The sequence below is a fragment of the Zootermopsis nevadensis genome, unplaced genomic scaffold (assembly GCF_977971745.1).
Source record: "Zootermopsis nevadensis isolate Lab colony 2312 unplaced genomic scaffold, Znev_1.0 Znev_ptg000022l, whole genome shotgun sequence".
NCBI classification, from domain to species: Eukaryota; Metazoa; Arthropoda; class Insecta; order Blattodea; family Termopsidae; genus Zootermopsis; species Zootermopsis nevadensis.
The window spans coordinates 22,704,026-22,730,519 of NW_028259154.1; the positions used below are offsets into that span (position 1 = coordinate 22,704,026).

General features: G+C 38.5%; 2 protein-coding genes across 9 annotated transcripts; one reads left to right on the forward strand and one right to left on the reverse strand.

Annotated features, from left to right (window-relative positions):
* Nucleotides 1–882: 882 nt before the first annotated feature.
* LOC110834933 (lysoplasmalogenase TMEM86A) lies at nucleotides 883–19,972 on the reverse strand. Of its 2 annotated transcripts, none has more exons than XM_087353599.1 (7): nucleotides 19,814–19,972; nucleotides 7,649–7,818; nucleotides 6,580–6,773; nucleotides 5,600–5,715; nucleotides 3,661–3,771; nucleotides 2,835–3,011; nucleotides 883–2,357 (listed from the first exon to the last, which is right to left on the reverse strand). In XM_087353599.1, the coding sequence occupies exons 1-6, from the start codon at nucleotides 19,832–19,834 to the stop codon at nucleotides 2,838–2,840; spliced, it is 786 nt and encodes a 261-aa protein (XP_087209725.1). In that variant the 5' UTR covers nucleotides 19,835–19,972; the 3' UTR covers nucleotides 883–2,357; nucleotides 2,835–2,837. The 2 variants fall into 2 exon arrangements, with proteins under 2 accessions (XP_087209725.1, XP_021930292.1); XM_022074600.2 differs by lacking the exon at nucleotides 19,814–19,972 and adding an exon at nucleotides 18,064–18,220.
* Nucleotides 14,739–25,632, forward strand: Pex16 (peroxisomal biogenesis factor 16). Of its 7 annotated transcripts, none has more exons than XM_087353598.1 (8): nucleotides 14,885–14,956; nucleotides 20,437–20,661; nucleotides 21,110–21,350; nucleotides 23,122–23,306; nucleotides 23,631–23,740; nucleotides 23,847–23,950; nucleotides 24,723–25,009; nucleotides 25,094–25,632. In XM_087353598.1, the coding sequence occupies exons 2-7, from the start codon at nucleotides 20,538–20,540 to the stop codon at nucleotides 24,976–24,978; spliced, it is 1,020 nt and encodes a 339-aa protein (XP_087209724.1). In that variant the 5' UTR covers nucleotides 14,885–14,956; nucleotides 20,437–20,537; the 3' UTR covers nucleotides 24,979–25,009; nucleotides 25,094–25,632. The 7 variants fall into 7 exon arrangements, with proteins under 7 accessions (XP_087209721.1, XP_087209723.1, XP_087209722.1 ...); XM_022074593.2 differs by lacking the exon at nucleotides 14,885–14,956 and adding an exon at nucleotides 20,075–20,165; XM_087353595.1 differs by lacking the exon at nucleotides 20,437–20,661 and having other exon boundaries at nucleotides 14,739–14,956; nucleotides 25,099–25,632.
* Nucleotides 25,633–26,494: the final 862 nt, after the last annotated feature.

Consider the following 26,494-nt stretch of genomic DNA (forward strand, 5'->3'; position numbering starts at 1 on the left):
AGTGGTTGGTTTTACAAGAAAAGTAATGGACAGAGTGGATATGAACTTGTTATGGAGGTGCCAGAAATTTGTGTGGAACAACAAATATCATTTCCAGTATTTACTATAATCAGGGTAAGTTTTATTTTTAGTATGATTAGACTATAGGTATGTCAGTTCGGCTAGCAGTCTGAATATCCGCTTTGTACCACACGGTCCTACACCACACAACAGAATTCAGATTGTTTGTAAAATTAAATAAGTATTGCTCAGCTTTCCAGTGATTCATAAACTGCAAACTCTTGGCCAGTCTGGGTTTGCTTATACACACAACAAATACGAACAATTATTTACTGAACATTGAAAATGTTCATATAGTATATGCATTATGCCAAACATGCTTTAGTATTTTCTCCTAATCCCAAACTTCAACTGCTAGTGATACCTGTTTTATCAACACCTTTATGTGTTTCCGTGAAGTCTGAAGTCTTAACACACCAACGATCTGAATGATCCATCAGATTCAGCATTCATTTGCATGATTGTAAAAAATCTGTGTATATAATGGGAAACTTCATGTGGCCACATTCATGATCCCCAAGAGAATTATGTTTATCAACCCAGAATTACCTAACACACCATTCTAAAGGAACCTAACGCATGTTGGACAAGGGTTTACTGTATACAGAATCATATATAATTTGCTGTATAATTTATAATTTGACACTGATTTTAAAATGCAGTATATTAAAATAAATTGTTAAAATTATGATATAGGAGTTAGGGTTGTAAATGTTCCTGTTACATGATATTATTTAAAGCTTACTTAAGTTAAAAAAGGAGATATGGTACTAACAAAGAAAGTCATATATTACACCAGTAATGAAATGAGTCGGTGGAAGCTTACTTAAAATACTCGGTATAGTATAATGCAATATTTTACATCTGTTCAACAACACTCTTAAATTTCTGTACAGTTCTGTATTATATGAAAGAAATGATGTCACATTTATAATATACTTATTGATGACTTATTTAATGATGCTGTCAACAGCTCAGACTACATAGTGTCAATTCTGTGATATACCCAATCATTACTTTACAAGGCAGAGATAAACAAGTGCATACAACCCAGTTATTTATAGACTTTAAGGAAGTTTTATATTTAATTAGGTATGGTATAATCCATTGTATCTTCACATTCTAAACTTTAAAACTAATGACAGTATCACTGAGCCAGATATTTGCTTTTATAGACTTAATGTGAGTTTGATATTGAAAAAAATCATCAAACCCCTTATTTTCTGCCATCTAGTAGGTAAAAGGGGAACTTTTTCATCATGTAGTTTGTCACATACATAGTGGTGGCAACCACCAATGATAAATGTGTTTCATACAGATGTTTTGGAGACTGGTTACTGACTTCTTCTGGGATGGACTCTCTGTTTTCTGTATGGAAGTGACATTTCTACTGTGTTTCATTTGGGAGGTAATGTGAAGAGACAGGACATTTAAAGAAGGCAAGTAAATCTTACTGTAAAAAAGACTTCTTTAAGGTATGTTTAATGACACTGTTTGTTTGATATCTATATAAATAAATACCATTTTGATTTCTGGCCAACACTAATTATATGAAATTCTCCATAAAACACTGTTTGACTTTGTATTCTATTTCAAGATATGTTTATCACACAACATGTAGGCCTATATATAATATAATTTTATTAATATCTGCTGTAAAAGGAATGTGTAATATAATAAGAAATGCAACACCAAAATTTACACATTGGCTATATTAGTGACTTATTTGTACTAACCGTAGTTGGGAAAATTTACCTGTTCAAGCAAAGATTTTGTGTACAAGTAACTGGCCATGATTAGCTATTACATATGCATTTCTGTGTCTGAATATGCATGCTGTTGTTTCAGTAATTTCGTTTTGTGCATGCAGAAGATAATGTTTTTACCTAAAGATTGATAATATTATGTATGTTATGCAAAAGTAAAGAAATATAATACTAGTAAAAGGTACAAAATTGTTTAATAACATTCTATTCCAGTAGTTCAGGTTAAGTGAAGGGTATGGTGCAGGTGACCCATCAGAATCACACTCAGTTTTATAAAATGAGAAACTTCACAGTAATGCCAATTAATACAGGTTTTGACTACTTACATGTGATCTTTTAAGTATAGTTAAGGAGTACTGAGCATAGTTCCTGGCTGGCATTTTATCATGTTGCCAACAATATTAGGTTATGTTAGGTCAGATTAGGTTACTTTAATTTATTTCCTTTACACTTAATTACAATTGTTTTCTTCTTTGCAAACCTTCTTTATTTCTGAGTGCCGTGGTGGCAGTGGTGGTGGGATAGAGTTACCTGAAACATATAAACTAAGCTTTAGTTGAGAATTTTCATCATTAGAAATGTTGGCTTACTTCATTATTGGGTTAGTTCCTTGTATACTGTACTCAGACATGGTTATATTTACTCTATGGTACCTGTTTTAACTCACACTGTTTATAATAACATCAATAACACCCAATTTCTTGTCAAGTAAGAAGAACTAGCCTTCTGGAGGTTCAATACCACTGATACGAAAACCCATCACAGGACACAGTCATCAGCCATTTTCATTCACTTCCCATTCTTATAACTGATCTCCCTCCCATCCAGTCTAATTTTATCCTTACAATTCATTAATTTCTTGTATCTTAACTCAAAACCACAGCAAAATAAGATGACTAAGGAGGAGGAATATTATTATGTCATCATGATATATTTATTTTTCAGAAAATTATCACTCCTTAGTATACTTATTACAAACTGTATTAGGTGACATAACACATTACTTACAGATTACTGTAATGGGATTGTCCTCTGAATCTTCTTCCCGATATGACTGCTTGTACTAGCTGCGGGCTCTTTACTAGCCAATGCATTGGCTTGTGCTTTATTGTAACTTGCTTTAGAGTCAACAACACTGAGGGCAATGCCAAGCTGTGCTGAGTAGTAGGTTATCATAATGAGTGCCTGTAACCCATAAACTTTTTGTAGTCAAATAATGTGTTAATATTTCAGCCATGTTGCTGAAATGAGCAGCAGTAATGAATTATCATATTTAATTACATAATTATCAGTATGTTTTTGTGCAATTTGTTGTTGTTGGTGGTGGTGTAATTAAATGGGTTTTTCATTTTATAAGATGAAAGTGTTCACAGATGAATTCAAGAAGTTAGCAATATTGGAAATGTTAAAACATTTACTGGTATTCTTTTCTGAAAAGGATGTCTTCCTTATTCTTTTTCCTTCCTGTGTTCTGGTGATGGTAGTTGTGAGTCCTGAACACTTGCTGCTTGAGAGTGAACATTTTTATCTTCTTCATCCTAATTGCAGTCATTAAGAAAGAGACAGAGAAAGCCAGTAATGTCTGTTGCTTGCTGTAGTTACAACAGTTAAAAATAACATAAAATATTCAAATAGGCCTTGAGAAATGTAAGCATGTTGCTTTGTGCCACAGTAAGTTGACTTCCCTGGTGATTTTTTCCACTACAAAGGCAGTCAGTCTATTGGGAGGGGAAGCAGAAGAGAGACTGTAGTGTAAACAATACAATATTAATTAAAAAATATCAGTGACACCAATAAACACTTAACTTAATTGATAATTTAATAACTATTTTACCTGCGCATGTGGAATGGGCCTGTGAAAACGATGAAAGCCAATGAGAATATCAGAGACAGCAAAGACAATACCCCCTGCACAGGAACATAATTTTGTCCAGGTCCAAAGTTCCTAAACAAAATAAATCCGTTATTGATGAGTATAAGATTTTAACAGTTTTTTGTAAAGTATTACAGAAAGGAGTACTGACATCATTTACATTCTAAGAGAACTTAACAAGAACCAAATTTTATGACACAGATTAGAAACTTTGTTATGCTGTTGACATGAATGTATTTTGACCACAAAATGTTTACATTCTCTGTGGAAAAACATCTCGTATATTTTCCGTTGTAATTTCAGAGGGAGAGGTTATAAACTCTTGAACTTGCCCTGTAAATATTGCCCGAAGTGACAGTATGAAACAAAACATTACAGATGAATGGTTAGCATTGTATCATCTGTGTGAGGTGGACTTTATTCTCATCTTGGAGGCCCATATTTGACTGGTTCTTTATGGTTTTCCCTCCATTGAAACTACCTGGTTTAGTATCACAAAATAGTCCCTCCAAACTCACCACTCACATTCATAATCTCATTCAATGCTATATAACCTATGTAGCTGAGAAAGCAGTATTAAATAAATTAAGCAAAAGAAGACAGAATAATACATAAACATTAATTCTTCATGCACTTATAACATATCCTGAAAAGCTTGAAAACCGTGAATTTATTACAAAATTCTTAACCAACTCCTCCCTACTGTACAGCGATAATCAATGCATCATTCTCTTGGCTTACTTTCTCCAAACAACTTACAGTAGTAGCACAAATATTACAGAAGGTCTATTACAGTATAGTAACTGCTAATGAATATTTACTATAATATTATTACTTGCATGTCCAATATCTAGGTGTACATCAGTGGTCCCCAACCTTTTTGTGCCTACGGTCACATTTGAGAGTTTATGAGATCGTAGCGGGCACCAACCAATTAACAAAGCCAAATTTTCTTTTCTCTGGACAAATAAGATATGGACACCAAATAATACACAAAACAACACGACGTTTAATGATACAAGAAACCACGCAATCAAAAATACGTAGTTTTATAAGTACAATTATTATTACTCAAGTGGGAAGTTAGTGTGATGTTTGGCGCTGCATTTCATTGGCCAATTTTTCAAATTTGGGAGTGTAGGATGATGTCGCTGCTCGCAAACAACTGTCAAGATGGGCATTAGTAAGTAGAGATCTGCGCTTTGATTTTATAATGTTCATGGTTGAATGGCCTTCATTATTCAGTATAACCTCTTTCTGTAACAACGCGGGCGCCGCATTGGGGACCACTAATGTACAGTATGTACAGTAGTTCAGAAAATGGCAAACAAAGACTGATGTTTTAGCAAAAGAGGGTGTGAATACAGTAGTATGCTTTTAATTTTTTATCATGCTTAGGACTTGTTAAATTCATACAAACATTGTATAAACCTTATTTATTTAATGTATAACTTTGGCTTTCAGGTGTGACACGGCGAGTCTTTGGTGTTAATCGATGCTCGGCAAACACTGCAGTTGACTTCGTCGATTTGGATATGTAGTGGGGTAAGTTCTGAAGGCCTTGTATAAGAAAGGAGTGAGTGGGGAGATGGATTTGATGGTGCTGATTGGTGGAGCAGAGGAAAGGAGGTGACAAAAAAGTTCTGGTGACCATGCTGGACAGGAAAGAATTTGCGGTGATTATGTGGAAGGGAGTGATGGCTGATCATATTTAACTCTGCAGCCTGCTGTTTTTTTATGTTCTAATCACAGGACTTTGTATTCCTTTATTTATTTTGAAATGGACATACAACTTCTGTTCATATTTAATAATTTCTAATGCTACCCATCTTTCTATATCCACCTTTTCTATCATCAGCATAATTATTAGCCTGGCTCCAGAATGCATAATAATGCTTACTTGAAAGAACTGTACTCGGGCAGTTGCTCTCCAAATCATAGTCATAAGCAGAACACCATAAACAGGAACGCCAGCTGCCAGAATCCCATGGAGACCTGGCATCAGGAGCATAGAAGCTGAAACAAACAATATGTCTCACTTTACTTTTGAGCAACTTGAAAATCATCTTTGTAATTAATGATTTCAAGGCCATAAATCACATTTTTCATCTGGGTACTGTGTGTCCTTTACGTTACAGTGCAACTGCATGTTAGTCTCATAAAATATTTTGACGTTTCTTATGCCACTTATTACAGGGCAAGATTCCAACAATTTTGGCTTCATCTCAGATTACTAGCTTGAAGACAATTTGAGATTTTTCATAATGTAAGGGTCGTGCTGGACCAGAACAGACCAAAACTAAATATGCTAGGCAGTGTATAGTGTAAACACTCGGTACAAATATCATCTATGTTCAGTTTTGGAAGAAAATATGTAGATGGACAGACAGATATAACCTGACTATTATGCATTTATTTTACCCACTTCATGCAAAGAATAATTAAGAACTTACACAGATCTCGAGTCCTAGGGAGTATTAAAATTAGGAATCTACCAATAAGGAGGAAAAGCAACAGGTTGGACAAAGGTTTTGGGACACTGGTCATATTAAGCATTTATGTTAACAGTCAAAAGTACGAAAAGAAAGTAATATTGGCAACATAACCAAAAGATTAAACATTATTAAAATCTCCTGAGCCAATTCAGACCATTTTCCTTCATCTTTGGTATTTCTTTAACAGCTCTTGATAGTATGACCTCATCTTGTTGATCTCCAAATAACAGCTTTCCAAGAGATTTAAATATTTTTTATATATTTACATTTTTATATACCCAAAGAGACTGAGGAAATTCACAAAATAACTTGTTTCATTGCAGACAGTCTCGGAAACTGTGACATTTTTAATCCATAATTCAGTTTATGAAATCACACAACTAACCTGTTGCACCAAACGCGTAGAGAGCAGCCCCAAGAGTTGCGTTAAGTGGCTTGAAGCCAAATGCTGCTGTATACATGATTTGTGCCACTCCAAATGCTGCCATGCCATGCATGAAATAGTGCGGCCAGATTAACAGTGCATCACCCAGGCAAGAGAAAAGTAGACCGGTTAAAATGCGACGTGAAAATGTGTACCTGTAATTAATGAAGGTTAGAATAACTAACAATCAAAGATCAGATTACTAATACCATATTTTCTGTTTATGTAATGCTGATATGGCAGCCTGAAAAATAATCTGAAAATAAATTTGTAATGTACAAGACCACGTTTCAATTCCAGGAAGGTATTTCTTAACAAAAACTACCATGGCATCAGCAATTCAATATTTGAAATATTGATATAATTATTAACAGTAGATGTCAGTAGTGACAGTGGTATTCAACTGCCTGTTTTCAGAAAACAGCACCTGTTTTAGTTTAAAGGCACTGTTTACCATTTGCAGCAGCATATTGCACACACATGAATGGTGTAACCTAGGAAGGGACGATGTCTTGCGTAGAACTCCGTCCATAGTTAAATTATTGGTTGGTTGATTGGTTCAATAATCAGTTCAGGCATTTCCTCCAAAGCAGGTAAAATAGTTGTACCGCCATGATTCAGTCGCCAGAACCTCGTTAGTGGGAACAGGATCGATGAACATTAGGGTAGGAGGTCCTTTACATTAAGCATGCTGCCAAATGCACCCAGGTATTATTGATAAAGAGCCATAAAAGCCTCAGGGTAGCTGGGTACCTCCCGAAAGCTGACCAGAGGTGTTACCGCTGTACTAATAGTTTAGATGTTTGGTTCTTGGCTGGGCACCTCCTGAAAGCGGACCAGATATTTAACGTTGTTCCAATTCATTAGACTTTTAGTATTTTGCATGTATTCTAGTGAGTACCTCCCAAAATACAAGTACAAGCGTTGCTGCCATTGGGTGCAGAACCGATCTGCATGCGACTGATGTGTGTTGAGTGGATTGTAAGGTGTCGGAAATGAGAATCACACCAGTGATGTGAAGTGTACTCACTCGTCTCCCAGACTCATGCCGTGAAGCAGTACAAATACGATCAGGCTGATAATTGGTAAGCACTTGATGAGCATGGCGAACAGCGACGGTCTCTCCTCTGGGATGAGAAGCACAAAGTAGATGGCAACCGTCTTAAAGAATGGCACCAGCTTCGGGCCAACGCTCTTTAACTGCGGAAACAAAATCAAACTATCAGTACGTGTTTTAGTCTTTTTTCATCAGGTATAGAATAATCACATTTGGGTGTAAAAAATACGGGACATTTAATTTCCACAGAAAATATTTCTGTTTGTTAGCAACGGGACACGGACTCGATGGTCTGGGTTCTGTTCCAGACATGATTCTAACCACGTCCAGAGTATGCAATGTACCCATCTCTCTGAACAGTTCTTATTCGAGTAATTTAGGACGCTGTTCTAATTTAAGGAGTTATATATAACATGACTAAAAATGTCGTGCTCACTATAAAAAATTACATGTATATTTCATTGTATTCATACAGGCGTTGTTTTAGAGATATGCGTCGTTATATACTAAAGCGTTCACGTGGACTTCGCATAAATGTTTAGCTGATGCGTTGAGTGCGTCGTTATAGCCTTGACCATTAAATGTTACGAAATTATTGTTTTCAAGAAAACAAAATGTTGGCAGACGTCCGATCGTCTTTCGAAATTTGTATTTCCCAGTCGTGTCTTTTGCGATTTTAAATAACTCATCGGTCTCATGAGGGGTGTTAAATTTTAGCCTGGACTTTGTTATTCAAGAATCCTACAATTAGGAAAGCAAAACAATATTACAGCCACGTTTCGAAGTTTTTCTTTTCCAACTTTATGAAAGCGTTCATATACGAGTTTAGAATAAATATTTCGGTCCATGTTAACGCCACATTTTAATTTCGTCATTCTCGGCTTCTTTTAGCTCAATCACTAAAGTGATTGATATTAATATTTCTCCTCGCCGCCATGTCAAGACCGGCCTTGCCGGGTACCGGGGATCTTTCCCCAGAGGTCAAGCGATCGAGCATTTAGCTGATGTGAACAATGCGTTGAGTTTTACCTCCATATGGCTTCAGGCACAGACACAATTTCACTTTACATTTGCCTTTCCCCTGAAGCGCTCTTTCAGCGACGAAAAATTGGGTAGAAAGTCACCGGATGACAAATCATCGCACCCTAGTGGACCGTTAACATGAGGAAGACGAACACATGTGGGCGAAAGAACTAGTCGCGTCTACCTCAGAGCTAGTCCCTGAGATTATTTTACAGGAGATCGCAGTAGTAACTGACTTTTATTGTACGCCATTGTTCCAGTAAATCCACATGAACAACGCCGTTAACATCTCAAAACACAGCGGCTGTACCTTGTTTTATGAAGCTCAGACCTTGAATTATTTTCGGCGGAGGTGAATTTGTGTTTTTTCACTTCATACTTGCATCTTTGCTTGCGGCAGTAAAGTGACTGAACCGATTCTCATGGGATGTTACGATACGTTGAAAAAAGTCAATACTTTCATTCTGATAGATCAGAGCCACTGACATTTTAATTCTCACTGCCTTTTGCCGTGGTGATAACTGTCTCGCCATTCTTCGTGCACTGACTTTGCCAAATGCCAAACCGTTAACGAGGTAGAGTGTTAGGATTTTAGGTTTTCACGGCGACGAGTCTGAAGAGAGACTACACGGTGCAACAACCCACAAGACAGCCATCTTCGGGTAGGATGCTGTTAAATATTTATCACGCCAAGAAACGTTTTAAACACCTATATTTTGCCATGGACTGATTTGCTCTGCGTTAAGGTTAGATTTTCATACCGCGTATTATACTGAACCGATTCGACCTCACATTAAGTTACTTCAACAACTTATACTGCGGACCTCCAACGCCATGTTTAATCGAAATCCGTTCTGTAATATCCGAGGTGAATCGCAAGGACAGCCACCTGATTATGCGTTCATTTTATGTACGTTGTGAAATTGCAAATAAAAGCTACTCTGCAGGTGCCGGAATGGCAGTCATCATCACCTGCGCGACAGATGTTCAGTCTACCCACACACGTCGTGTGGAAATAAGGAATATTTCGTGTCGGGGTTTAATGGTCATTTCCGTAGTATAGAGGCGGCTACTAGCAATTGACTGAATGGTCACGGGGGCACAGATTAATGTCGGTGCTTATTACAGCCTTCGCTGGCTACGATAATCATAACAGATTTAGGAATTTTTAAACTGAGATCATGGACGAATCATTTTAGTTCATTTTTGTAAGTACTGTAAACTTTTTATTTGAAAATGATAACTTAATGAGAACACTCAATTTGTATTGTACCCAAACACATAGGTCCTTCCAAGCAGATGCCGGTATAGTACCATAAATTAGACCGCGAACACACCTTTCCATAGCTTTTCCAACTCATTACTCACTGATCCATCATATCATTTGATTCTGTATAGTCACTGACAGCGTCATTAAATAAACCACACACAAAAAATAACTCGTGCTTCGATAGACAGCATTTGATATTAGTGGTCGGACTACTGGTAATTTTAATCCGACTGCAAACCAGTTTGGATAGAAGACCCAAGGCAGAAAGATACATTTACGAAATTATTTGCTAAGACAAGCTGAAAAAAGTATATATGTTTTATGTAACGTAGTCGCTAAAATTGGGGGTTCTCACGGCGAGGAACGGGAATGTGACTGTTTTCTGGGATGTTGCGCCGTGTATTCTGGTAGATATAGATCGACGTTTCAGAGGAGCTTACCGCCTCCATCGTCAGGGCGATGATAACTACTGTTAAAACTAAAATAAACGTTCAACTAGTAACTGTGATTACAGTTTATTTATAGAGTACTGTTCCATGTTACCGGGGTTCGATCCCCGACGGAGGATTTTTCCTCTAGCCTCTGCGTCCAGACCAGCTCTGGGGCCCACCCAGCTTCCTCTACAATGGGTACCGGGGTCCTTTCCCGGGGGTAAAGCCGGCCGGGGCGTGATGCTGACCACTCACCCCCATCTAGTGCCGAGGTAAAGGAAGAGAGGAGCTATACCTCACTCCCTCAAGCGCCTACATGGCGTATAGTGGGACAGCTTTACTTTTTTTTACTGTTCCATGTTACAGACTGCTGGATAACTAATAACATAACATATATATCAATGTAGTGTTCGACACGCACAACGGACAAGAGAATCTGTGCAATGTATTCTGCACTGCTTATTTATCCACTGACTGAACCACACGGCAGACAGCGGTCTCATGTGCCCGTCTCGACTGTTTTCCATGTGTACACAAGTCATTTTTGCTTGTGTTTTCATTAGGCTTATTGAAGACGCAGCGAATGTGTTTAAGTTGAACGTCAATCATGTTGCGGAGATTAGCAAGCCGAGCTGCTTCGTATTCAAATCTTCCTGTTACTACGCCATTTTATAACCTACGTGTTTTAAAAAATAATTGTCAGTTAGATGACAAGTGAGTGCTTAAACACGGTAGTAGACTCTGATGACAACGCTAATATTTGTACGATTTGAGGTTTTTCCTGTGGTGAGTCCGAAGTTGGCTATCTTCCGGGTTTTTGCGCCGTGTAATCTGGTAGAAGTTTACCAACGTTTCAGAGGTCTTTGCTGCCTCCATCATCAGGGCGAAAAGTTAGTAGACTTCTACCAGATTACATGGCACTACAGCACAGAAGATAACCATCAACTTTAATACTTTTTAATTGTATGTATAATATGTGAGACCATCAGTAATATATCCAAATAACATTCGTAAAGAAGTGGAGAGTTCCATGTAGTCAGTTCGTTACTACAGGTTGTCATATAGGTTATTCATAACGAACTTATCATTCATTGTTCTCGTGTATACTGGTACTAGCGGTTAGAACGCTGGCCTTGTAATCCTGGGGGTCTCGGGTTCGATTCCCGGCGGTGCCCGAATTTATAACTTGTGTTGGGCAAGGCCGTGGTCTAGGCAACACGGAGTTTTCCTCCGGGGGCTTCCCCGGTTTCTCCGTGGCATCCCAACAATTACTCCATTCACACACAGAAGAAGGCAATGGCAAACCACTTCTGGATCATCTGCCAAGAACGTATATGAACAGGTCCCAGTCCGAGAAAAGGATGGAAGGATCCTGTTCATATGGACCTGTCGTCAGACAGAACACTAAATAAATACTGTTACTATTTTTTCTAGCGGAATCTGTCACGTCACTCATCGTCCCTCGACGCATTCCAGACATCCACTCTGTACCTTCGAATAACCTTTTTCAAATTTAATGCCCGCGGCTATAAAAATAGCGGAAAATCGATACTTCCGCAACCCACAATACATAAATACATTCTCGTCTCGTTTGTCCCTACATTGTTTGAGCAGTTCATCATAAAGCGTCGTTAAACAATGCGAACAAATTATACAAACGTAATTAAGACACGGATGTATTTTACAACTGCACGTGGTTCTTTTTCAGCAGTTTGCTGGGTGTGGTTATCACCATGGAGTCTGACAGCAGTAATTAGGGCATTTCATGCCCGCGTCATCATATCTTGATGAACGAGACGTTTTATAATTTTAGAGTTTCCTCTGAAATTCTTTGTCCGTCAGTCGGCTTGCATATTTGATTCAGTTTTGGTCACTACTTGACTGTTAGGAAAATAGAAAATATCAACATGGAGACTGTGTTAAACATTTTGATTTGTTGAATCGCTGTCAGTTTGTAACCGGAAATTCGCATAGCGATGTGTTACAAAAATCTAGGCATTTTGTGTTATGTTTCGGAATGCTGTGGTAACTGTGGAATTATGAAATCTGGAAAATGGATTCAGTTTGTGTGTCGATGAGTCAAATTATTTTATCTCCTTAACGGGTTGTCGTACAACAGAGTCTCCAACTTAAAGTAACCATTTTATGGAGTGACGGTGTATTGTTCCTGAAAGAGGCTGTACTTTTGCCATCAGACACGCACGCACGCACGTGCTGTTCACAATAATTTTCGTGTCCTCGAAATCCCGTTTCACATCCGCTTACCTCACATCTTGATCTAAGGGCGCTCGAAATGCGTATAATTCCAAGGCGAGGGCCAAGGCGAGACTGGCGAAGAGAACTGAATTTTGATTTCAGAAATCGGAAGCTTCCGCCGATGTCGTGTAAGAAGGAACAGAGTCTCTCTCGAGCGGCTGATGGTTTGTTTTTTCAGCTGACCAAGACGTCATCACCGCCGCCACAAAAGTGTGCCACTGACTCTCACTCGGAGTTTGTACTTTTATTTCAATTTTGGAAGTGGCAGTCCTTCAAAATTGTGTTTTCGGTCGTAGTCCTTTGGGTTACAACGTCGTGTGGTGCATATGTGGTCGCCAGCGCTTCAAAAGAACGTACCGCCACCATCTTCACCGCTGTGAAAATTTCAGATTTCAAATATTGTGTTGTTAATGTTATGCTCAGGTTCACAAAAGCCCACCAGTCGTTCCTGTTCTAAGGCCTGTATTTTCCAAATTATCTTTTTTCTTCAAGCTTTCTGATTAGAATTTTGTGTGCGCCCACCCTCCCTGATCCGATCACCTTAATTATATTTCATGAAGATTACAATTTATGAAACTCCTCATTATGCAGTTTTTTTTCCCCGATGAAATCAAAATTCTTTCTTCGGTACGGTGCAGCTGTAGGGTCGATGTTACGAAATGAAAGAAAACATTCATAGTTAGGTCAGTATATTTGATAAAAAATATTAGTATCATTGCGACACTTTGAAAATATCTTTCCATCTTTATTTTTCCTGTTATACAGTGGGATCGTCATTAGCCTTATTTTTAATTGGCTTTAATCAATGGCGCCAGACATATTTATCTGAGTCTAGTATCTTCCTCAGGCGCGTTTCTGAACAGTAAACATATGGAACAAGTTTCAGCATAGTTACAACCAACCTTCAATACTGTACTGACGATAGCCGATCATATTATGTACTGTCTGTTACCCTTGGCTTGCCCTTCTAATCAGATAAACAAGGCAATAACATTTTCTAATATCCGTTCGCGTTTGTTTCTTCTGAATTTCCGTCACAATTTAAATCCCGGTGACAACTACACGCACCGCCTCCTTTAACAAACACTGATTTTGCGTTTTGTCCACAGAGCGTAGAGTGTGTTTATGGTTTTTGAGAATAAACAGCGATTATTTTATAAAACAACACAAACCAAATGATCTTTATATCGGGCACGCGTTGTTTTCTTTGAGGTAAGAACTGTATACTTATTTAGATCAACTTCGGTTTTAGAGTTTTAAGTACATTGCTTTGGATTAAGAGGACGACATGTGAATGATGAATTGGAAATGGCGTGGCCTATTTTAACGCACTTTTCCCGATATTCTTCTGGAGGGACTTAGAGAAATCAGAACCCTCAATGAAGATAACAGGCTTTGGGGTGTAGAATTTAACCTGGTACCTCCTGAATACAAAGTGGGAGTGTAAAGAATTCGACAGTGCTTTTCGGAACTGCAAGACGGCTTTTTGTTACTGGGTGAAACTATTTTCGTTTCCAATGCATCGAGTTTTAGAGTCGGTAACCCATGTGAAATTGTGTGTCATTGATCCTCAGGTTCACCTCGATTGAATGACGTATTATCTATTACGCACGAGCGCTTTGGTTGGACTATAGTCCCCCCTTCGCTCACAAATCCACAAACTGTGCGAGAACAATAGCAGATACGCAACTGCAATGTTCCTCAGCCTTTTCGACGGCACTGCACACTGAATTAAAGTTCAGTTATCTCGTGGTACACGAAACCATTGACATCCAATAACTTAGCAGATTTTCGAAGATCCTCTTGTAGGTAGATACCAACGTTTCGGAAGACGAGGTATCTACCTGCAAGTCGACACGCGCGTTACGACCTAGAAGACCAACATCAACATCTTCACCGCTGGGAGGACGTCGTATCGCAAATATTTGAAGTATGTTTCGACATGGTAAACATCTAACGAAACAGAGGGAAAGTGAATATATGACTGTGCAGTTTGGAGCCCGTGATGTAGTTTGCGCTGTGACGGTGGAGTTGTGTGTTCAGTAAATTACTGTCGAAGCCAATGAGGTCTGTAAATTCGCTAAGAATCCAAGGTGTGCGACGCGTTAACTAAGACTTTCGGTGTTACGTGCAAAAGAACAATTTTGTTAAATCTTCTGAAACGGAAAATGACAGGCTTCAGCTGTTTTTATAGGATTTGTGACCGCGTTTCCACTCCGTTGCCATACAGGATTAGAATTCGCAAGGCACCGGGTTTGAGTCCGACTACCGCAAACTCAAAAACGTCGTGTACCGACTTACGTACGTATATTATCAACTACATCCCAGACAATGGAAGATGTCTGGCATAATCGAAGTGTCACCATTGTCACAAGCGTTTAGGAGGCCAAAAACACTCCTCGTGAATTTGCAGCTGAGTTATTCACTGGTCAAGAAATTCTCTGCATTTATGGGGCTCGAAGGTTCACTTCCGTCTACACAAAAGCCCGCCTTGTACACTATCCAGAGTCATACTGAATCTCACATTAGAGGCCGTAGTTCTCCAAGATCCATTTTATTATCTGCAGTGTATAGACTCATTTTATATGAGTACTTGGTTCGAGTCTGGCTCAGGATTTTCTTTGGTTCCCTCTAGGCGAATCCCGGGACAGTACCTTAGAACACGCCAGTATCACCTCCTCAGAAATATTTGCTTGTTCGCTTTCCTTCCATGGGATTTTCGGACCAAAATTCTGTATGCATCTCTCGTGTTCTACATGTGTGATAAATGTCCCGTCAATCTGATCCTTGACTTAATCGCCCACAATATTGGGCGAGGAGTACAAATTGTGAAGCCTCTTCGGGGCTGTCTTGTTCTGTGTACTAGCAACAGTCTATTCACCAGTTTCGTGGTGTTCAAACATAACGTAGCCCGGAGAGACCGTGGGCAGTCGTGGCGTGTATATAATTCTACAAATAGCAATATTCATTCTCGGAAGCAGGCACGAATAACAATCTGGCCTCGCATGTCTAAAAGTTACATAACAACGTCAAGACCATATGTGCTTCATGTGCCTCAGTTTGCAGACTCTTGCTTTGCAAATGCAGCAAATTTAAGGCAACTCGGCAACGACAGAGACAATTGTGAACAAGGTTATGTCCTTTGGAGTTGACCTACATAGCTTTCCAGATGCACTCTTTGCAACGGCACATCCTTAATTAACGCTGACATTCAATTAGGCATGTAGAAACATAAAGCTAATAAACAGCACGACCTGACAATGAATGAACATCGAAGTTGTAGGTCTTAATGAGATTTTGTCTTACATATGTACAGATTTTTAATGAATAAAATTCTAGCTTTGATATATCGGATTGAAATTAACTAAAATTACATTCTTCCAACCTTTAAGCGTAGGCCCGAAATGCGATACAATCGGAACCCAGTCAATAGCTAACAGATGAAAGTGACGAAGGACAAACAGACAAGGTCTCTCCATAAAGCGTTTATTGTACGTAATTTGTGCGAATTACTTATAAAATGATACCTAGAAAAATAGCTAGGAAAAACCCATGTTTAACATATTTTCTTAAGACTCTTCAGTAGAAATATACCGTATTAGAAATTGTCATGTTACAACCCGTCTTTCATAGCATGGGCCTTAGATTAAGGAAAAATAATAGATACTGTACATTTATTTTAAACTTTATCAGTGACCGCCCATTTTGTGTCACGCATATACTACGTACTAACACAAAGTTTTATTTCGAAATCACATAGCACTTTAATTATTGCATTACAATTTTAAGTTGGACGAAGGTATTGTTTTTTTACGAAGTGGACGCGCTTAGGGGACGACCTGAAAATCCGTCCACATATTATACATCCGAAATTAATGATTTTAGATCACATTTGATGTTTTGTGGTCTACATAAAAAGTTGTCAGCCGAATCTGAATTTATTTCGAATTCTCCATTATATAGCCCCCTTCTTTACGTAAGTTAAAATCAAACGATATCGATTTTATCAAAACACAGAATCGTCGTTCAAATATCAATAGGACATGATATAAAATGCGTACTTCATTTTAATTTTCACTATTACACGGTACTTAATGAAATACGAGTGAATAATTCATCTATGTATGTATGTCGAAAATACAACGAATCCACTTTCCAAATCTCGATTCGTTTCTACATTAGTGTTAATTGCCGAAATCGACGAAAGGTCCCTCTGGATACTAATCTTGTGTCCTGTCCTCTAACACTATCGACGTAGCCACGCCGCGTATTTGTGATACAACTCAGATAACGGACAGTGGCCAACATAATTACCTTACAATGAATCAGCAATTGTCGCTGATAATCATATCATTTTCATTCTCATTATCATCACCCGTTCGTGCGCTGTTGCCACAGCCATCTTACATTTAGCACAATGTTGCAGCAGGGTACGTCTGAATCGGAAAAATATTCACGTTGACTTTCGAAATTTAGCCCTGTGTATTCATAAAATGATCTGTGTGCTCAAATAAAACCTCAATTTTTCATTCTTTATCTCTGTATCTGCCGTTAACAATTTCCTTGCCGGCAAACGTTTGGTTGTTGATTTTTATTTTCCGTGGGAGGAGGGATGATGTTTTCTCTGCGTGCTAGATGTGTTCGATTTCAGTTCATAGTGGTTTTATTGTTAGAATGGACTGGGTTTGGATAAAACCAGTTTACATTTTGAAAAATATATTTTTTCATTGCAAAAATTAAGAATCACTTTGTTATTGCAGCATCTGATAATGAAAAAAATGAATCTGATTGAGTATGATTGGTAAATGCTATAACGAAATTGTTCAGGACGAAAATATTTAGTTAGTTTATTAAACGTTCGAGAAAAAAAAACCCAGCTTTGGAAAGTCTAATAGAGTGTTTAAATTGGCGTTTCAAGCTGTGTCACGATAAACATAAGGCCAAAACTAGCTGTTTTAAGAGCCTTCCAGAAGTTCCAATAGACATGTCTGCATACAATACTCAAAAATATGTGTGAGACTAATTTATAGTCTAACCGAAAATGAGAAGAAGAAAGACAGATATTTACAAACTGTTACATAAAAATATAAAAATTGTCAGTTGTTGATATTAGGCACAGTGTTTGCTGAGTTCATAATATTAGTGACAGGATGTATAAAATACGCTCACACGAAAAGAAGTGACAATCCAATATGGATATCAAGACTGCATCGTCTCTCGGATTTGCTATTTAATTTAGCAGGTACTTTGTTGATTTTAATGTAAAATTTTACTCAACTAAAACTGAAGATGACCACATGAGCAGCCAGAACTTGTAGGAAACAACAGATTATTTACATAGAAATCATTTACTTTTCCTCAGTTTCAAGTAGTACTTATTGTTGAATAAGGAATAGGCATATACTCACAACATTAATCCACGTCTCTCCCATAGCAGATGATACAATCAGACCGAAAACTGTGATAACTGCCTAGCACAGTCAACGTCTGCACCAAAGTCCGTACAAAAGATGACTAGGGACTGCGTAAATTTCTCGTGTCTATGAAGGATGGCCATGATTCGAGTGTCGTATCACACACATTCTTCTGCTGAGGGCTCTGGTGATACCATCCTTATCGTCCAGTGTCAGTGACCTTTTAACTATGCGTGTAGCCAAAATCAGTAGCTCTTCATCGTGCCAGCGAAAAGTATTTATTAGGTTTGCATGATTCTCAGAGGAAACAGCGATTATTTTCGTGTGCAACAGTAGCAAACTGTACTTGTAAATATTATTTAGACGAGCTTCGGGCCTCCACGCAAAGACCTATCACATTGTGTGACATTAACAACGAAACATGTAACATGTATTAACAGGCTTGCGTCAATAACGTGATCTGTTAACACGCAGGAATGTAATTGAATAATACTCTTTCTTGAAGTCTGTAAACGGATGATGTAATGTCCCACTGTATTCCAATTGTTTTCTCCGGTAGGCTATCTGACGAATGCAGAATTTTTGATAAGTAATCGACTGATTACGTCAAAATCCACACTCATGATAACCATTAATTTCGTCTGTGTGTGGAGTTAATACGTAAAACTGCAAGACATCAAAATATCTTCGTGTCTTAAGTCCTGCATTGTTATTGGAAGTTAAATGATTTTTAAATGTTAAGTGACACTAGTGACTCATTATTGTCTATAATATTAACTGTATTATATATATATATATATATATATGTATCATACTCTGTGAAACCAGTTTCATTTTTTGTCTGATGAAGGGGCCCGAGCCACAATATTAAATATATAAAATTGCTCCAATAAATTAGCTACACGAATTTGTAAGTTAGTAGTGCACTGGCGAATGAAGATAAATTTGCCTGGAGGGACTGAGGAAACCCACATACCATTTAAGATGGGGTGGTTAATCTCCAGGTCGAGATTCGAATTCGGGACTTCCTTGAATATGACGCAGGAGTGCTAACCATTACTCCGCGACGTACTGTGGGAAGCCCTCCGAATATTTTTTCAATTTTTTCCCCGATAAAATTGATTTTGAATTATAACCCGAACTTCAATTAAAAATTTTGCTCTCTTCTTTTGTCAAACACGGGCCCCTATAATTTTCTACACACATAAATCAGGCCTCACATCATCTCTCTTATCTATTTTTTTTATAGAATTTGTTGCGTTTCGTCTTCATAAATCTGGCTACATTAATTCTTACATTACAATGATCATATTATGCTGTAAACATGGGCTCTTTTTCAGAATAAACCGAAATATTAAACAAATCGTTCTTGCGAATTACTATTCTTATGCGGAAATCTAAGAGACACGTGCATACGTGTAGTAACGCAAGAGATCGATAAGTGCAATGAAAATTTTGTTTAGATCGTACAAAGCAACTCATCGGCATAAATACAAAGGAGCTATTTAAAGATCGCCCAACCAATAATATTAATAATTTCTTACGTACGGAAAATTCGTCAAAGCCATTGATTTCCGCTTAAAATAATGATGTTGGCACTATCAACATTTAAATGTCTTGCATGAACGTAAAATATCAATTATAAAGAACAAAATGTGAATGAAGAGGTGAGAAAGTTTCACAGACGTAATCATATTAACGCTAAGGACAAGGAAACAAAGGAGGCGCCTCCGTGATAACTCACCACTTGTGTAGGAGAAGTCATTTCTCCTTTGATGACCAGCTGTAGTCGAATAGTCTTCTGTGTACTTGGTTTTTAACACGCAGAACAGAACGCTTTGCGGCTGACTTCAGATCATCTGGTTGTAATGCGACCTTGAAAGGTTTGTTTTGGTTCTCGGCGCACTTGCAAAAGCCCTTGTATTGCAAACTACTAATGCATACCCTAGTGGCCAATGCCAGAAGCTCCTGGAGTTCAGTGCACTGAGATTAGTGTGGTAACATTGCTAGTTATCGATCTATTGCACTTGTGTCAGCCATCTTGTGACGTATACTAGAGTTAACGACAGTAAACAACAAGTGTTTTAAAAATTTCGGTACGTAAACACTCCCCTTCTTCAAAAATCAGACAGTCTGCCCTCAAACGATATTGTCACTTCCAAATCACCAACTAAATAATTAAAATGTAAATTATTAATGACCTTGGAAGAAAGGAGATTATATGTGTTGGCAGTACTGATATGAAGGTCGATGTATGGCGTGATGGGATCGGTTGTCACGGATTATCAATATTTAAAGTTTGGTGGTAACACAGGTATTTGCTAAACTTGTGAAAAGGCGATATGTATTGAAATATTTGTTTTGCAGGCTTTCAAATATCGAGATAACCGGTTTGTCCAAGTTGCTGTCTCATGGTTGTGAAGTCCTAATTGTAGTGTAACTCACCATTCGCAATTTTATGTTGGACAATGTCGTCGATACTTCTTAAGTTACCAGAACTTTATTCGTCATACAGGAATTGGGTGAGCCAGAACCCTCAAGTGGCGGGAGATTTTGAATCTACTGTCAAATGGTTATCATATTTCATTGCAGGTTAGTTTGTCTTTATGAGTCGTCAGTTTTTTCTCAGAGTGACTTTGAGGTTATGTTTCGTTTACTAATGAATTATGAGTACATTCTTCTGTACTGAGTCATCAGAGGGTTATTCTGTGTTAAAATAGTGTGTGTTAATGATTGTTATTACCTTTGTCGATTCTCTTTTTCTGGAACTTTGGGTTGCCCTTAGAATTTGATACATTTCAGAGGAAATTGCAGTAATAATTTTTATGACTTTGTCAAAGTACCACCATCTTAAACCTTAAATACGTTTGTAAGTCACATTTCTAGACAACGTTCAGCTAACTTCTATACAAGAAGTATATTTTCTACCTGTGACTTATCAAACATCGGGACTCTACATGTAATGAATTTAAGTTATTCACAAACATAATGAAATTGTTCATTATTATTGAGTTAAGTGTACTTTTCTTTCTTTTCATAGGGAGGATCAACACATCTAATGTCCTGTCAGAACTGGTGTACTGTCTGTCGAACCTCCTCGTCCTCTTCAATGATCGTATCATTCATAATGCCAGGAGACTGCAGGCAGTGGGTTCTGGAGAGAAACTTAAGACTTGGCTCACTGTAATTGACTACTCAGAAGTATTTATTGAAGTGTCTGCTAGAAGGATGTGGGGTGAGAAAGGAAAATGGCTGATTGTGATTGTTCTACAAATTTTCAAGTAAGTAACATTTCCCACTATGCCCAGACTAGTTCTGGGGCATACCCAACTTTAGGTTTGCTGTTAATGCCTTTTTTTAATGGTGTTTGTACAGTTGTGGCAGGAAATGGTAGGGTAACATAATGAGTGATGGAGCAAACAGGATTGTCCATTCTTCTATGTTTGCAAGAATATAATTATAGTGTAACGAACAAATTTATGCCATGTAAAAACAAGACATTAAGGGAATAATTAATTATGCTTGCTTTACTTAAAATTCTTTAGTCTAGCAAGGAATGTACATGAATAATTATACAATTTAGTGGGACATTTCTTTACGTAATTGACTAGCGTGGATTCTGGCTGTTACATTTACTGGGAATAACTTTATATGTTTCACCCTGTCACAGTGTTTGTTGAGTAGTGTTAACCTATTTCAGATGTGATGACAGTTGAATTAGTAGGCGTGTTTGTGCAATATATTCATGTCACTTCCGTTTGCAGTGCTCCATCATCACCATCAAATTGAAAGCCAAATATAGAACTTGCAGGGACTCCCCCCATGTGATTTTGCATTTTACGGAACAATTACCAATAAATTATGTTGCGTAGTGGGAGTTAGTGGGTTAAAAAATAAATATCCTCATAGTCCGAAATGGGCAAGCACGGTGACCACAAAAGTGGTACTTCGGTGTGGGATTATTTTACTCATACAGTCTGGTAGATATTTTTTAGAGAAAAGTGGTTGTGTCCAAGGTCATAACACGTCTGTTGGAAATAGTCTATTGTCTATTAATTATACTGAATTTACGACTATTTGAATCAAAATTATGGTAAAACCAGAGTTCATGTTCGCAAATATTCTGAAGTTTTCTGACTAGGCTGCAGGCTGGACAAGTGGGGTTGCATCGGTAGCAGGGCATGATTTTTCTTTGTGCCACAACATCCAGACGAGCCCTGGGGTACGTATTTCATGGGTATCAGGGTTATTTTGTCAGGGACGAAGTGCTGCGACATGAAGATAACCATTCACTTTCATCTAGTTCTGAAGCTAATGCATGGGGCTATGCCTCCGCTCTATCATACATCTGCTTGTTATTGTGCTTAGTTAATAAATCCTTTGAAAGTGTGACAAAGTTCAAATATTTGGAAACAACGATAACAGATCAAAATGATACTCATGAAGAAGTTAGGAGGAGACTAAATTCCGGAAATGCTTGCTACTTCTTGGTTCAAAATATTTTGTCTTCCGTCTGATTTCTAAGAACCTGAAAATTAAAGTATACAAAACAATAGTTTTGCCTGTTGTTTTGTATGGGTGTGAAACATGGTCTCTCACTCTGATGGAGGAACACAGATTGCAGGTGTTTGAGAATAGGGTGTTGAGGAGGATATTTGGGCCTAGGAGAGAACACGATGGGGCATGGAGAAAACTACATAATGACCAACTTAAAAATTTATACTCCTCCTGCAATATTGTCAGGGTGATTAAATCGAGAAGAATGAGATGGGCAGGGCATGTAGCGCGCATGGATGGGACAAGAGGTGTGCACCGGGTATTGGTTGGGAAGCCAGAGGGGAAGAGACCGCTGGGAAGACCTAGCCGTAGATGGGAGGATAATATCAGGCAGGATCTGTGGGAGATAGGAGTTGAAGGAGACTGGATTTTGTTGGTCCGGTGGAGGGCTTTGGTTAATTCGGTGATGAACCTTTGTGTTCGGTAAGCCATTTAGTTAGTTAGTTTTTAAAAACTTTATCTTCACTTACCAAGTTGGTGTTTCATTATGTTTAGGTGTGCAGGTCGATTATTGCTCCTATTTTATCACAAGGATAATATTATTCAAAGCCCCTCTATGCCACCATTACGACGGAAGAAGGCGCGTGAGGATTCGCATGTAGAGGAGTCTCGGATCCGACTTCAGTCCGCAGCTTTCACCTTGAAACGCTCTGGCAGAATTGTCAGGCGTGTGACTGCAGGTAAACGCATGGGGGATGTTTGAATGTTTGTATTCCTAAAATAAAATAAAATTAGATTTGGTTCGAACTTTAGACCCAACTTTAAACATTTTAATTAACTGAATTTTTAATAGAAATAATCTAGGATGTTGCATACTGATTTGTTTTTTGAAGTGAAATCATGAAATGACTTGAAAAATCTGTGTGTTTTTTTATACCTGGTTTTAATACATGAAAACTGAACAATCAGTTTTTTGATTTATTGTTTACTCATGTAAGATCTTTGGAGTGTTGCAATGAAAGACTCGTGTCCGAGAAGCCACAAACATTACTGTCCCGTTACAGCTCCTCCGACAAGCTGTCGAACATGGCGACCCCTCCTACCACCCAATAATAATGCCGAAGAAGATGGTGTTCCTGACCAAACTCTTTCTGGCAAGATGCTAATAGCTGAGGTGTGTTGTCACGTCACTTGTCATTTTGTTTAGAATTTAAAACCATTTGTAGACGTAAGAATACAACCGCAGTTTGGTCTAGAATTGTGATGAATTATGTTTTCAGGTTCTGTATGTTGTCAAACCCGTCGCACATCTCTGTTCTATGATGCTGTTTGGGCAGAAGGATTGGAAGCCGTGGCTGCTGGCTCTCTCTGCGGACCTCGCCAGGTAGGATGAGTGAATAAGAAATATACATGTTGCTACGTGGCAATCAATAAATTTAAGAATTTTATGAAAACTGTGGTGATTGAAGAACTTGGAAATGTATGTACACACTGATTAGAAACAAGTTTTAGGTGACACACACATCATTTGTATGGCTCTTTGATCTTCTTCTTCTTGTATGGCTCTCCGGTCCATATTCGGTCCATGGCCTCCTCAATTCTCCTCTTCCATTCGGTCCGTCTGTCTGAGGTTTTGATAGAGGTTTCGAAACATCTTTCTTTTTACGGTGCAAGGTTGTTAGCCCTGAGACCAATCCCCAACCTGGAGGACTAGGGTACCTGTCTTAGTCTGACCTCTCCCCCTTGACCAATCTGGCTAGGGAGGCCCTACCAGTAGCTATGCTACCGCCAGCATAGTTCTTGGGGTCACTGAGGTACTCAAGCCACACCACCACGATAAGGTCCGAGTACCATTAAGTGGGGTGTACAGCCATTTTAAAATATTATATTGTATGAAGATTTCTGTCTTCTGGGTTGTTGCGCTGTGTAGTCTGGTCGATGTAACCAACGTTTCAGAGGTCTTACTGCCTCCATCATCAGGGTGATTGTATGACCTCTGAAACGTTGGTTAATATCGACCAGACTACACAGCGCAACAACCCAGAAGACAGAAATCTTCCTACTCACCGCTGTGAAAACCTCAAATCTTACATTATATTGTATTTTGAACAGATGTGTGAAGAAACATGACATAACTTTTGTTTTATGTTCTGTAGCTTGCAGTTGTATGGGACCAAACATAAAGAGCGACATATGAGCCGTATGCAACGTCTGGAACTGTCTCGCCGCACCATCTCTCTCTTGCTCTACCTGTTACGTTCCCCATTTTACGAGCGGCACAGCAGCGATCGCCTTCAGGCCGTACTTCGCGACATGTCGGCAAACGTGCCTCTGGCCCGCGTTTTATGCAACCCCATAGCGCAGTACATCCCGCAGTGGCAAGACACGTACTTCTATATGTGGTCGACTTAATTGCTGAAGTGGTGAGTGTGGTTTACGGAAGGTACGTAGGGTTTCGTGGAAGTATTGACGCTTGATGAGAGGCTGAGTGTGTCGGATTAACCCTGTCAAAGTTCTTTTATTCCAGAACAGCTGAGACGAATGGCGACACTTCGAGCAACAGTTCTTCTTGGTAAAATGTGTGGGTATCTCGTTTGTTGAGCGGCCAAGTAAATATATGTTTGTTCATTTATGCATTTATGTTCACATGTACTATTTCTTTTTGAAAAAAAGAAAGAAAAGGTATAGAAAAATTTCCCTCCTGTCCTTCCCCGCATCATTTGTTGTAACTTCAGTTATTTGTTCATTGTTTATCTTTTATACTGTATCTTAATTCTGAAGGTTTTTGACGATGTTGAGTCGTCGAAGCAAACTATTTTCTGGACGTTATCTGTCATTCCAGACTTAATGAGGCACGGCATTTCAGAGATTGGAATCTATCTCCATCTTCAGGTATTACCTGCTCCGGTCCGGAGATAGGGACTGGCTCTATCGATTGGGTCCCACGGAGTACGTTAATATTGCCCAGAAAGTAGTTTGTTTTTATTCTGTATGTTTATTTTAATTAGTTGTTCTAATTTCAAGTTTTAATCAATTCATGTTTTAATAAAGACGTGGAAAATACTACACGATTCTAAACTATATATTATATTATGTATGAATACTGTATATTTTGTTTCTATATTTGTATATATGTATGTAGGGTCTGAGACATGGGCCTTGTGCCGCTTGGTCGCTGGGACCGTGAGTTTGAATCCCACTCAAGCCATGGATGTTTGTCCGCGTTTTTCTGTGTCATGCTGTCCTGTGTACAGGTGAGGCCTTGCGACGGGCCGATCCCTCGTCCAAGGAGTCCTATCGAATGTCTATAGATCAAGCCAACGAAAAGTTGGGACCCGCAGTGCTCAGGCACTTGAAGAACGGGTTGTTCTCAGTATCCCAGTGTATATGTATGATTTTGCTGATGTTGCCTTCAAAGAATGGAGACTTAATTTTTGTATGACGTATTTTCTCTTAATGAATGACTTTCATAAAACAGGGGCTTGTACTTTAGCATGTGTGATAGTTGGTATGTGTTCCTGGATTAGGAATTAAAATGAATTTTTAAAAATGCCAGAGTTTATCGTTTGACTAACATGGTGCTTGCAGTGGCATAGCCTGTATGTGTACTTGAGTTGACATTGAATATTTCTTTTTCTTTTTTTAAAAATGTTGGCTGGTCAAACGCTGTTAACATGGATGCTCCACTCTGTATAACGTATGATATGTACTTAATATGCGGAAAATTCTAGGCGCCATGACGACCTGCACCCGGTATTTGTGCAGGCTTGCTTGTGTATTCCTCAGTATCTGAAAACACCAGCTCTGAGGACATTATTCAATCATCAGTTGATTTCTAACTTTATTCCTGACAATGCTGGCTGACAAGTGGTGGCGACTACTGATCTATTAGAGTGGTCTCATATGCAAGAAAGAGGTATTAGAAGAC

What these genes read in the sequence shown, in the direction of transcription:
- LOC110834933 (XM_022074600.2), bottom strand. Translation starts at nt 18,087, where the DNA reads ATGGGAGAGACGTGGATTAATGTT. An exon ending in GAGAGACGTGGATTAATGTT is followed by an intron (nt 7,819 to 18,063) that starts GTGAGTATATGC and finishes TTGTTTCCGCAG; the next exon opens with TTAAAGAGCGTTGGCCCGAA. An exon ending in GGCCCATTCCACATGCGCAG is followed by an intron (nt 3,012 to 3,660) that starts GTAAAATAGTTA and finishes TATGGGTTACAG; the next exon opens with GCACTCATTATGATAACCTA.
- Pex16 (XM_087353595.1), top strand. Translation starts at nt 14,824, where the DNA reads ATGACAGGCTTCAGCTGTTTTTATAGGATTTGTGACCGCGTTTCCACT. An exon ending in ATTGTTCTACAAATTTTCAA is followed by an intron (nt 21,351 to 23,121) that starts GTAAGTAACATT and finishes CATTATGTTTAG; the next exon opens with GTGTGCAGGTCGATTATTGC. An exon ending in TGTCAGGCGTGTGACTGCAG is followed by an intron (nt 23,307 to 23,630) that starts GTAAACGCATGG and finishes GTCCCGTTACAG; the next exon opens with CTCCTCCGACAAGCTGTCGA.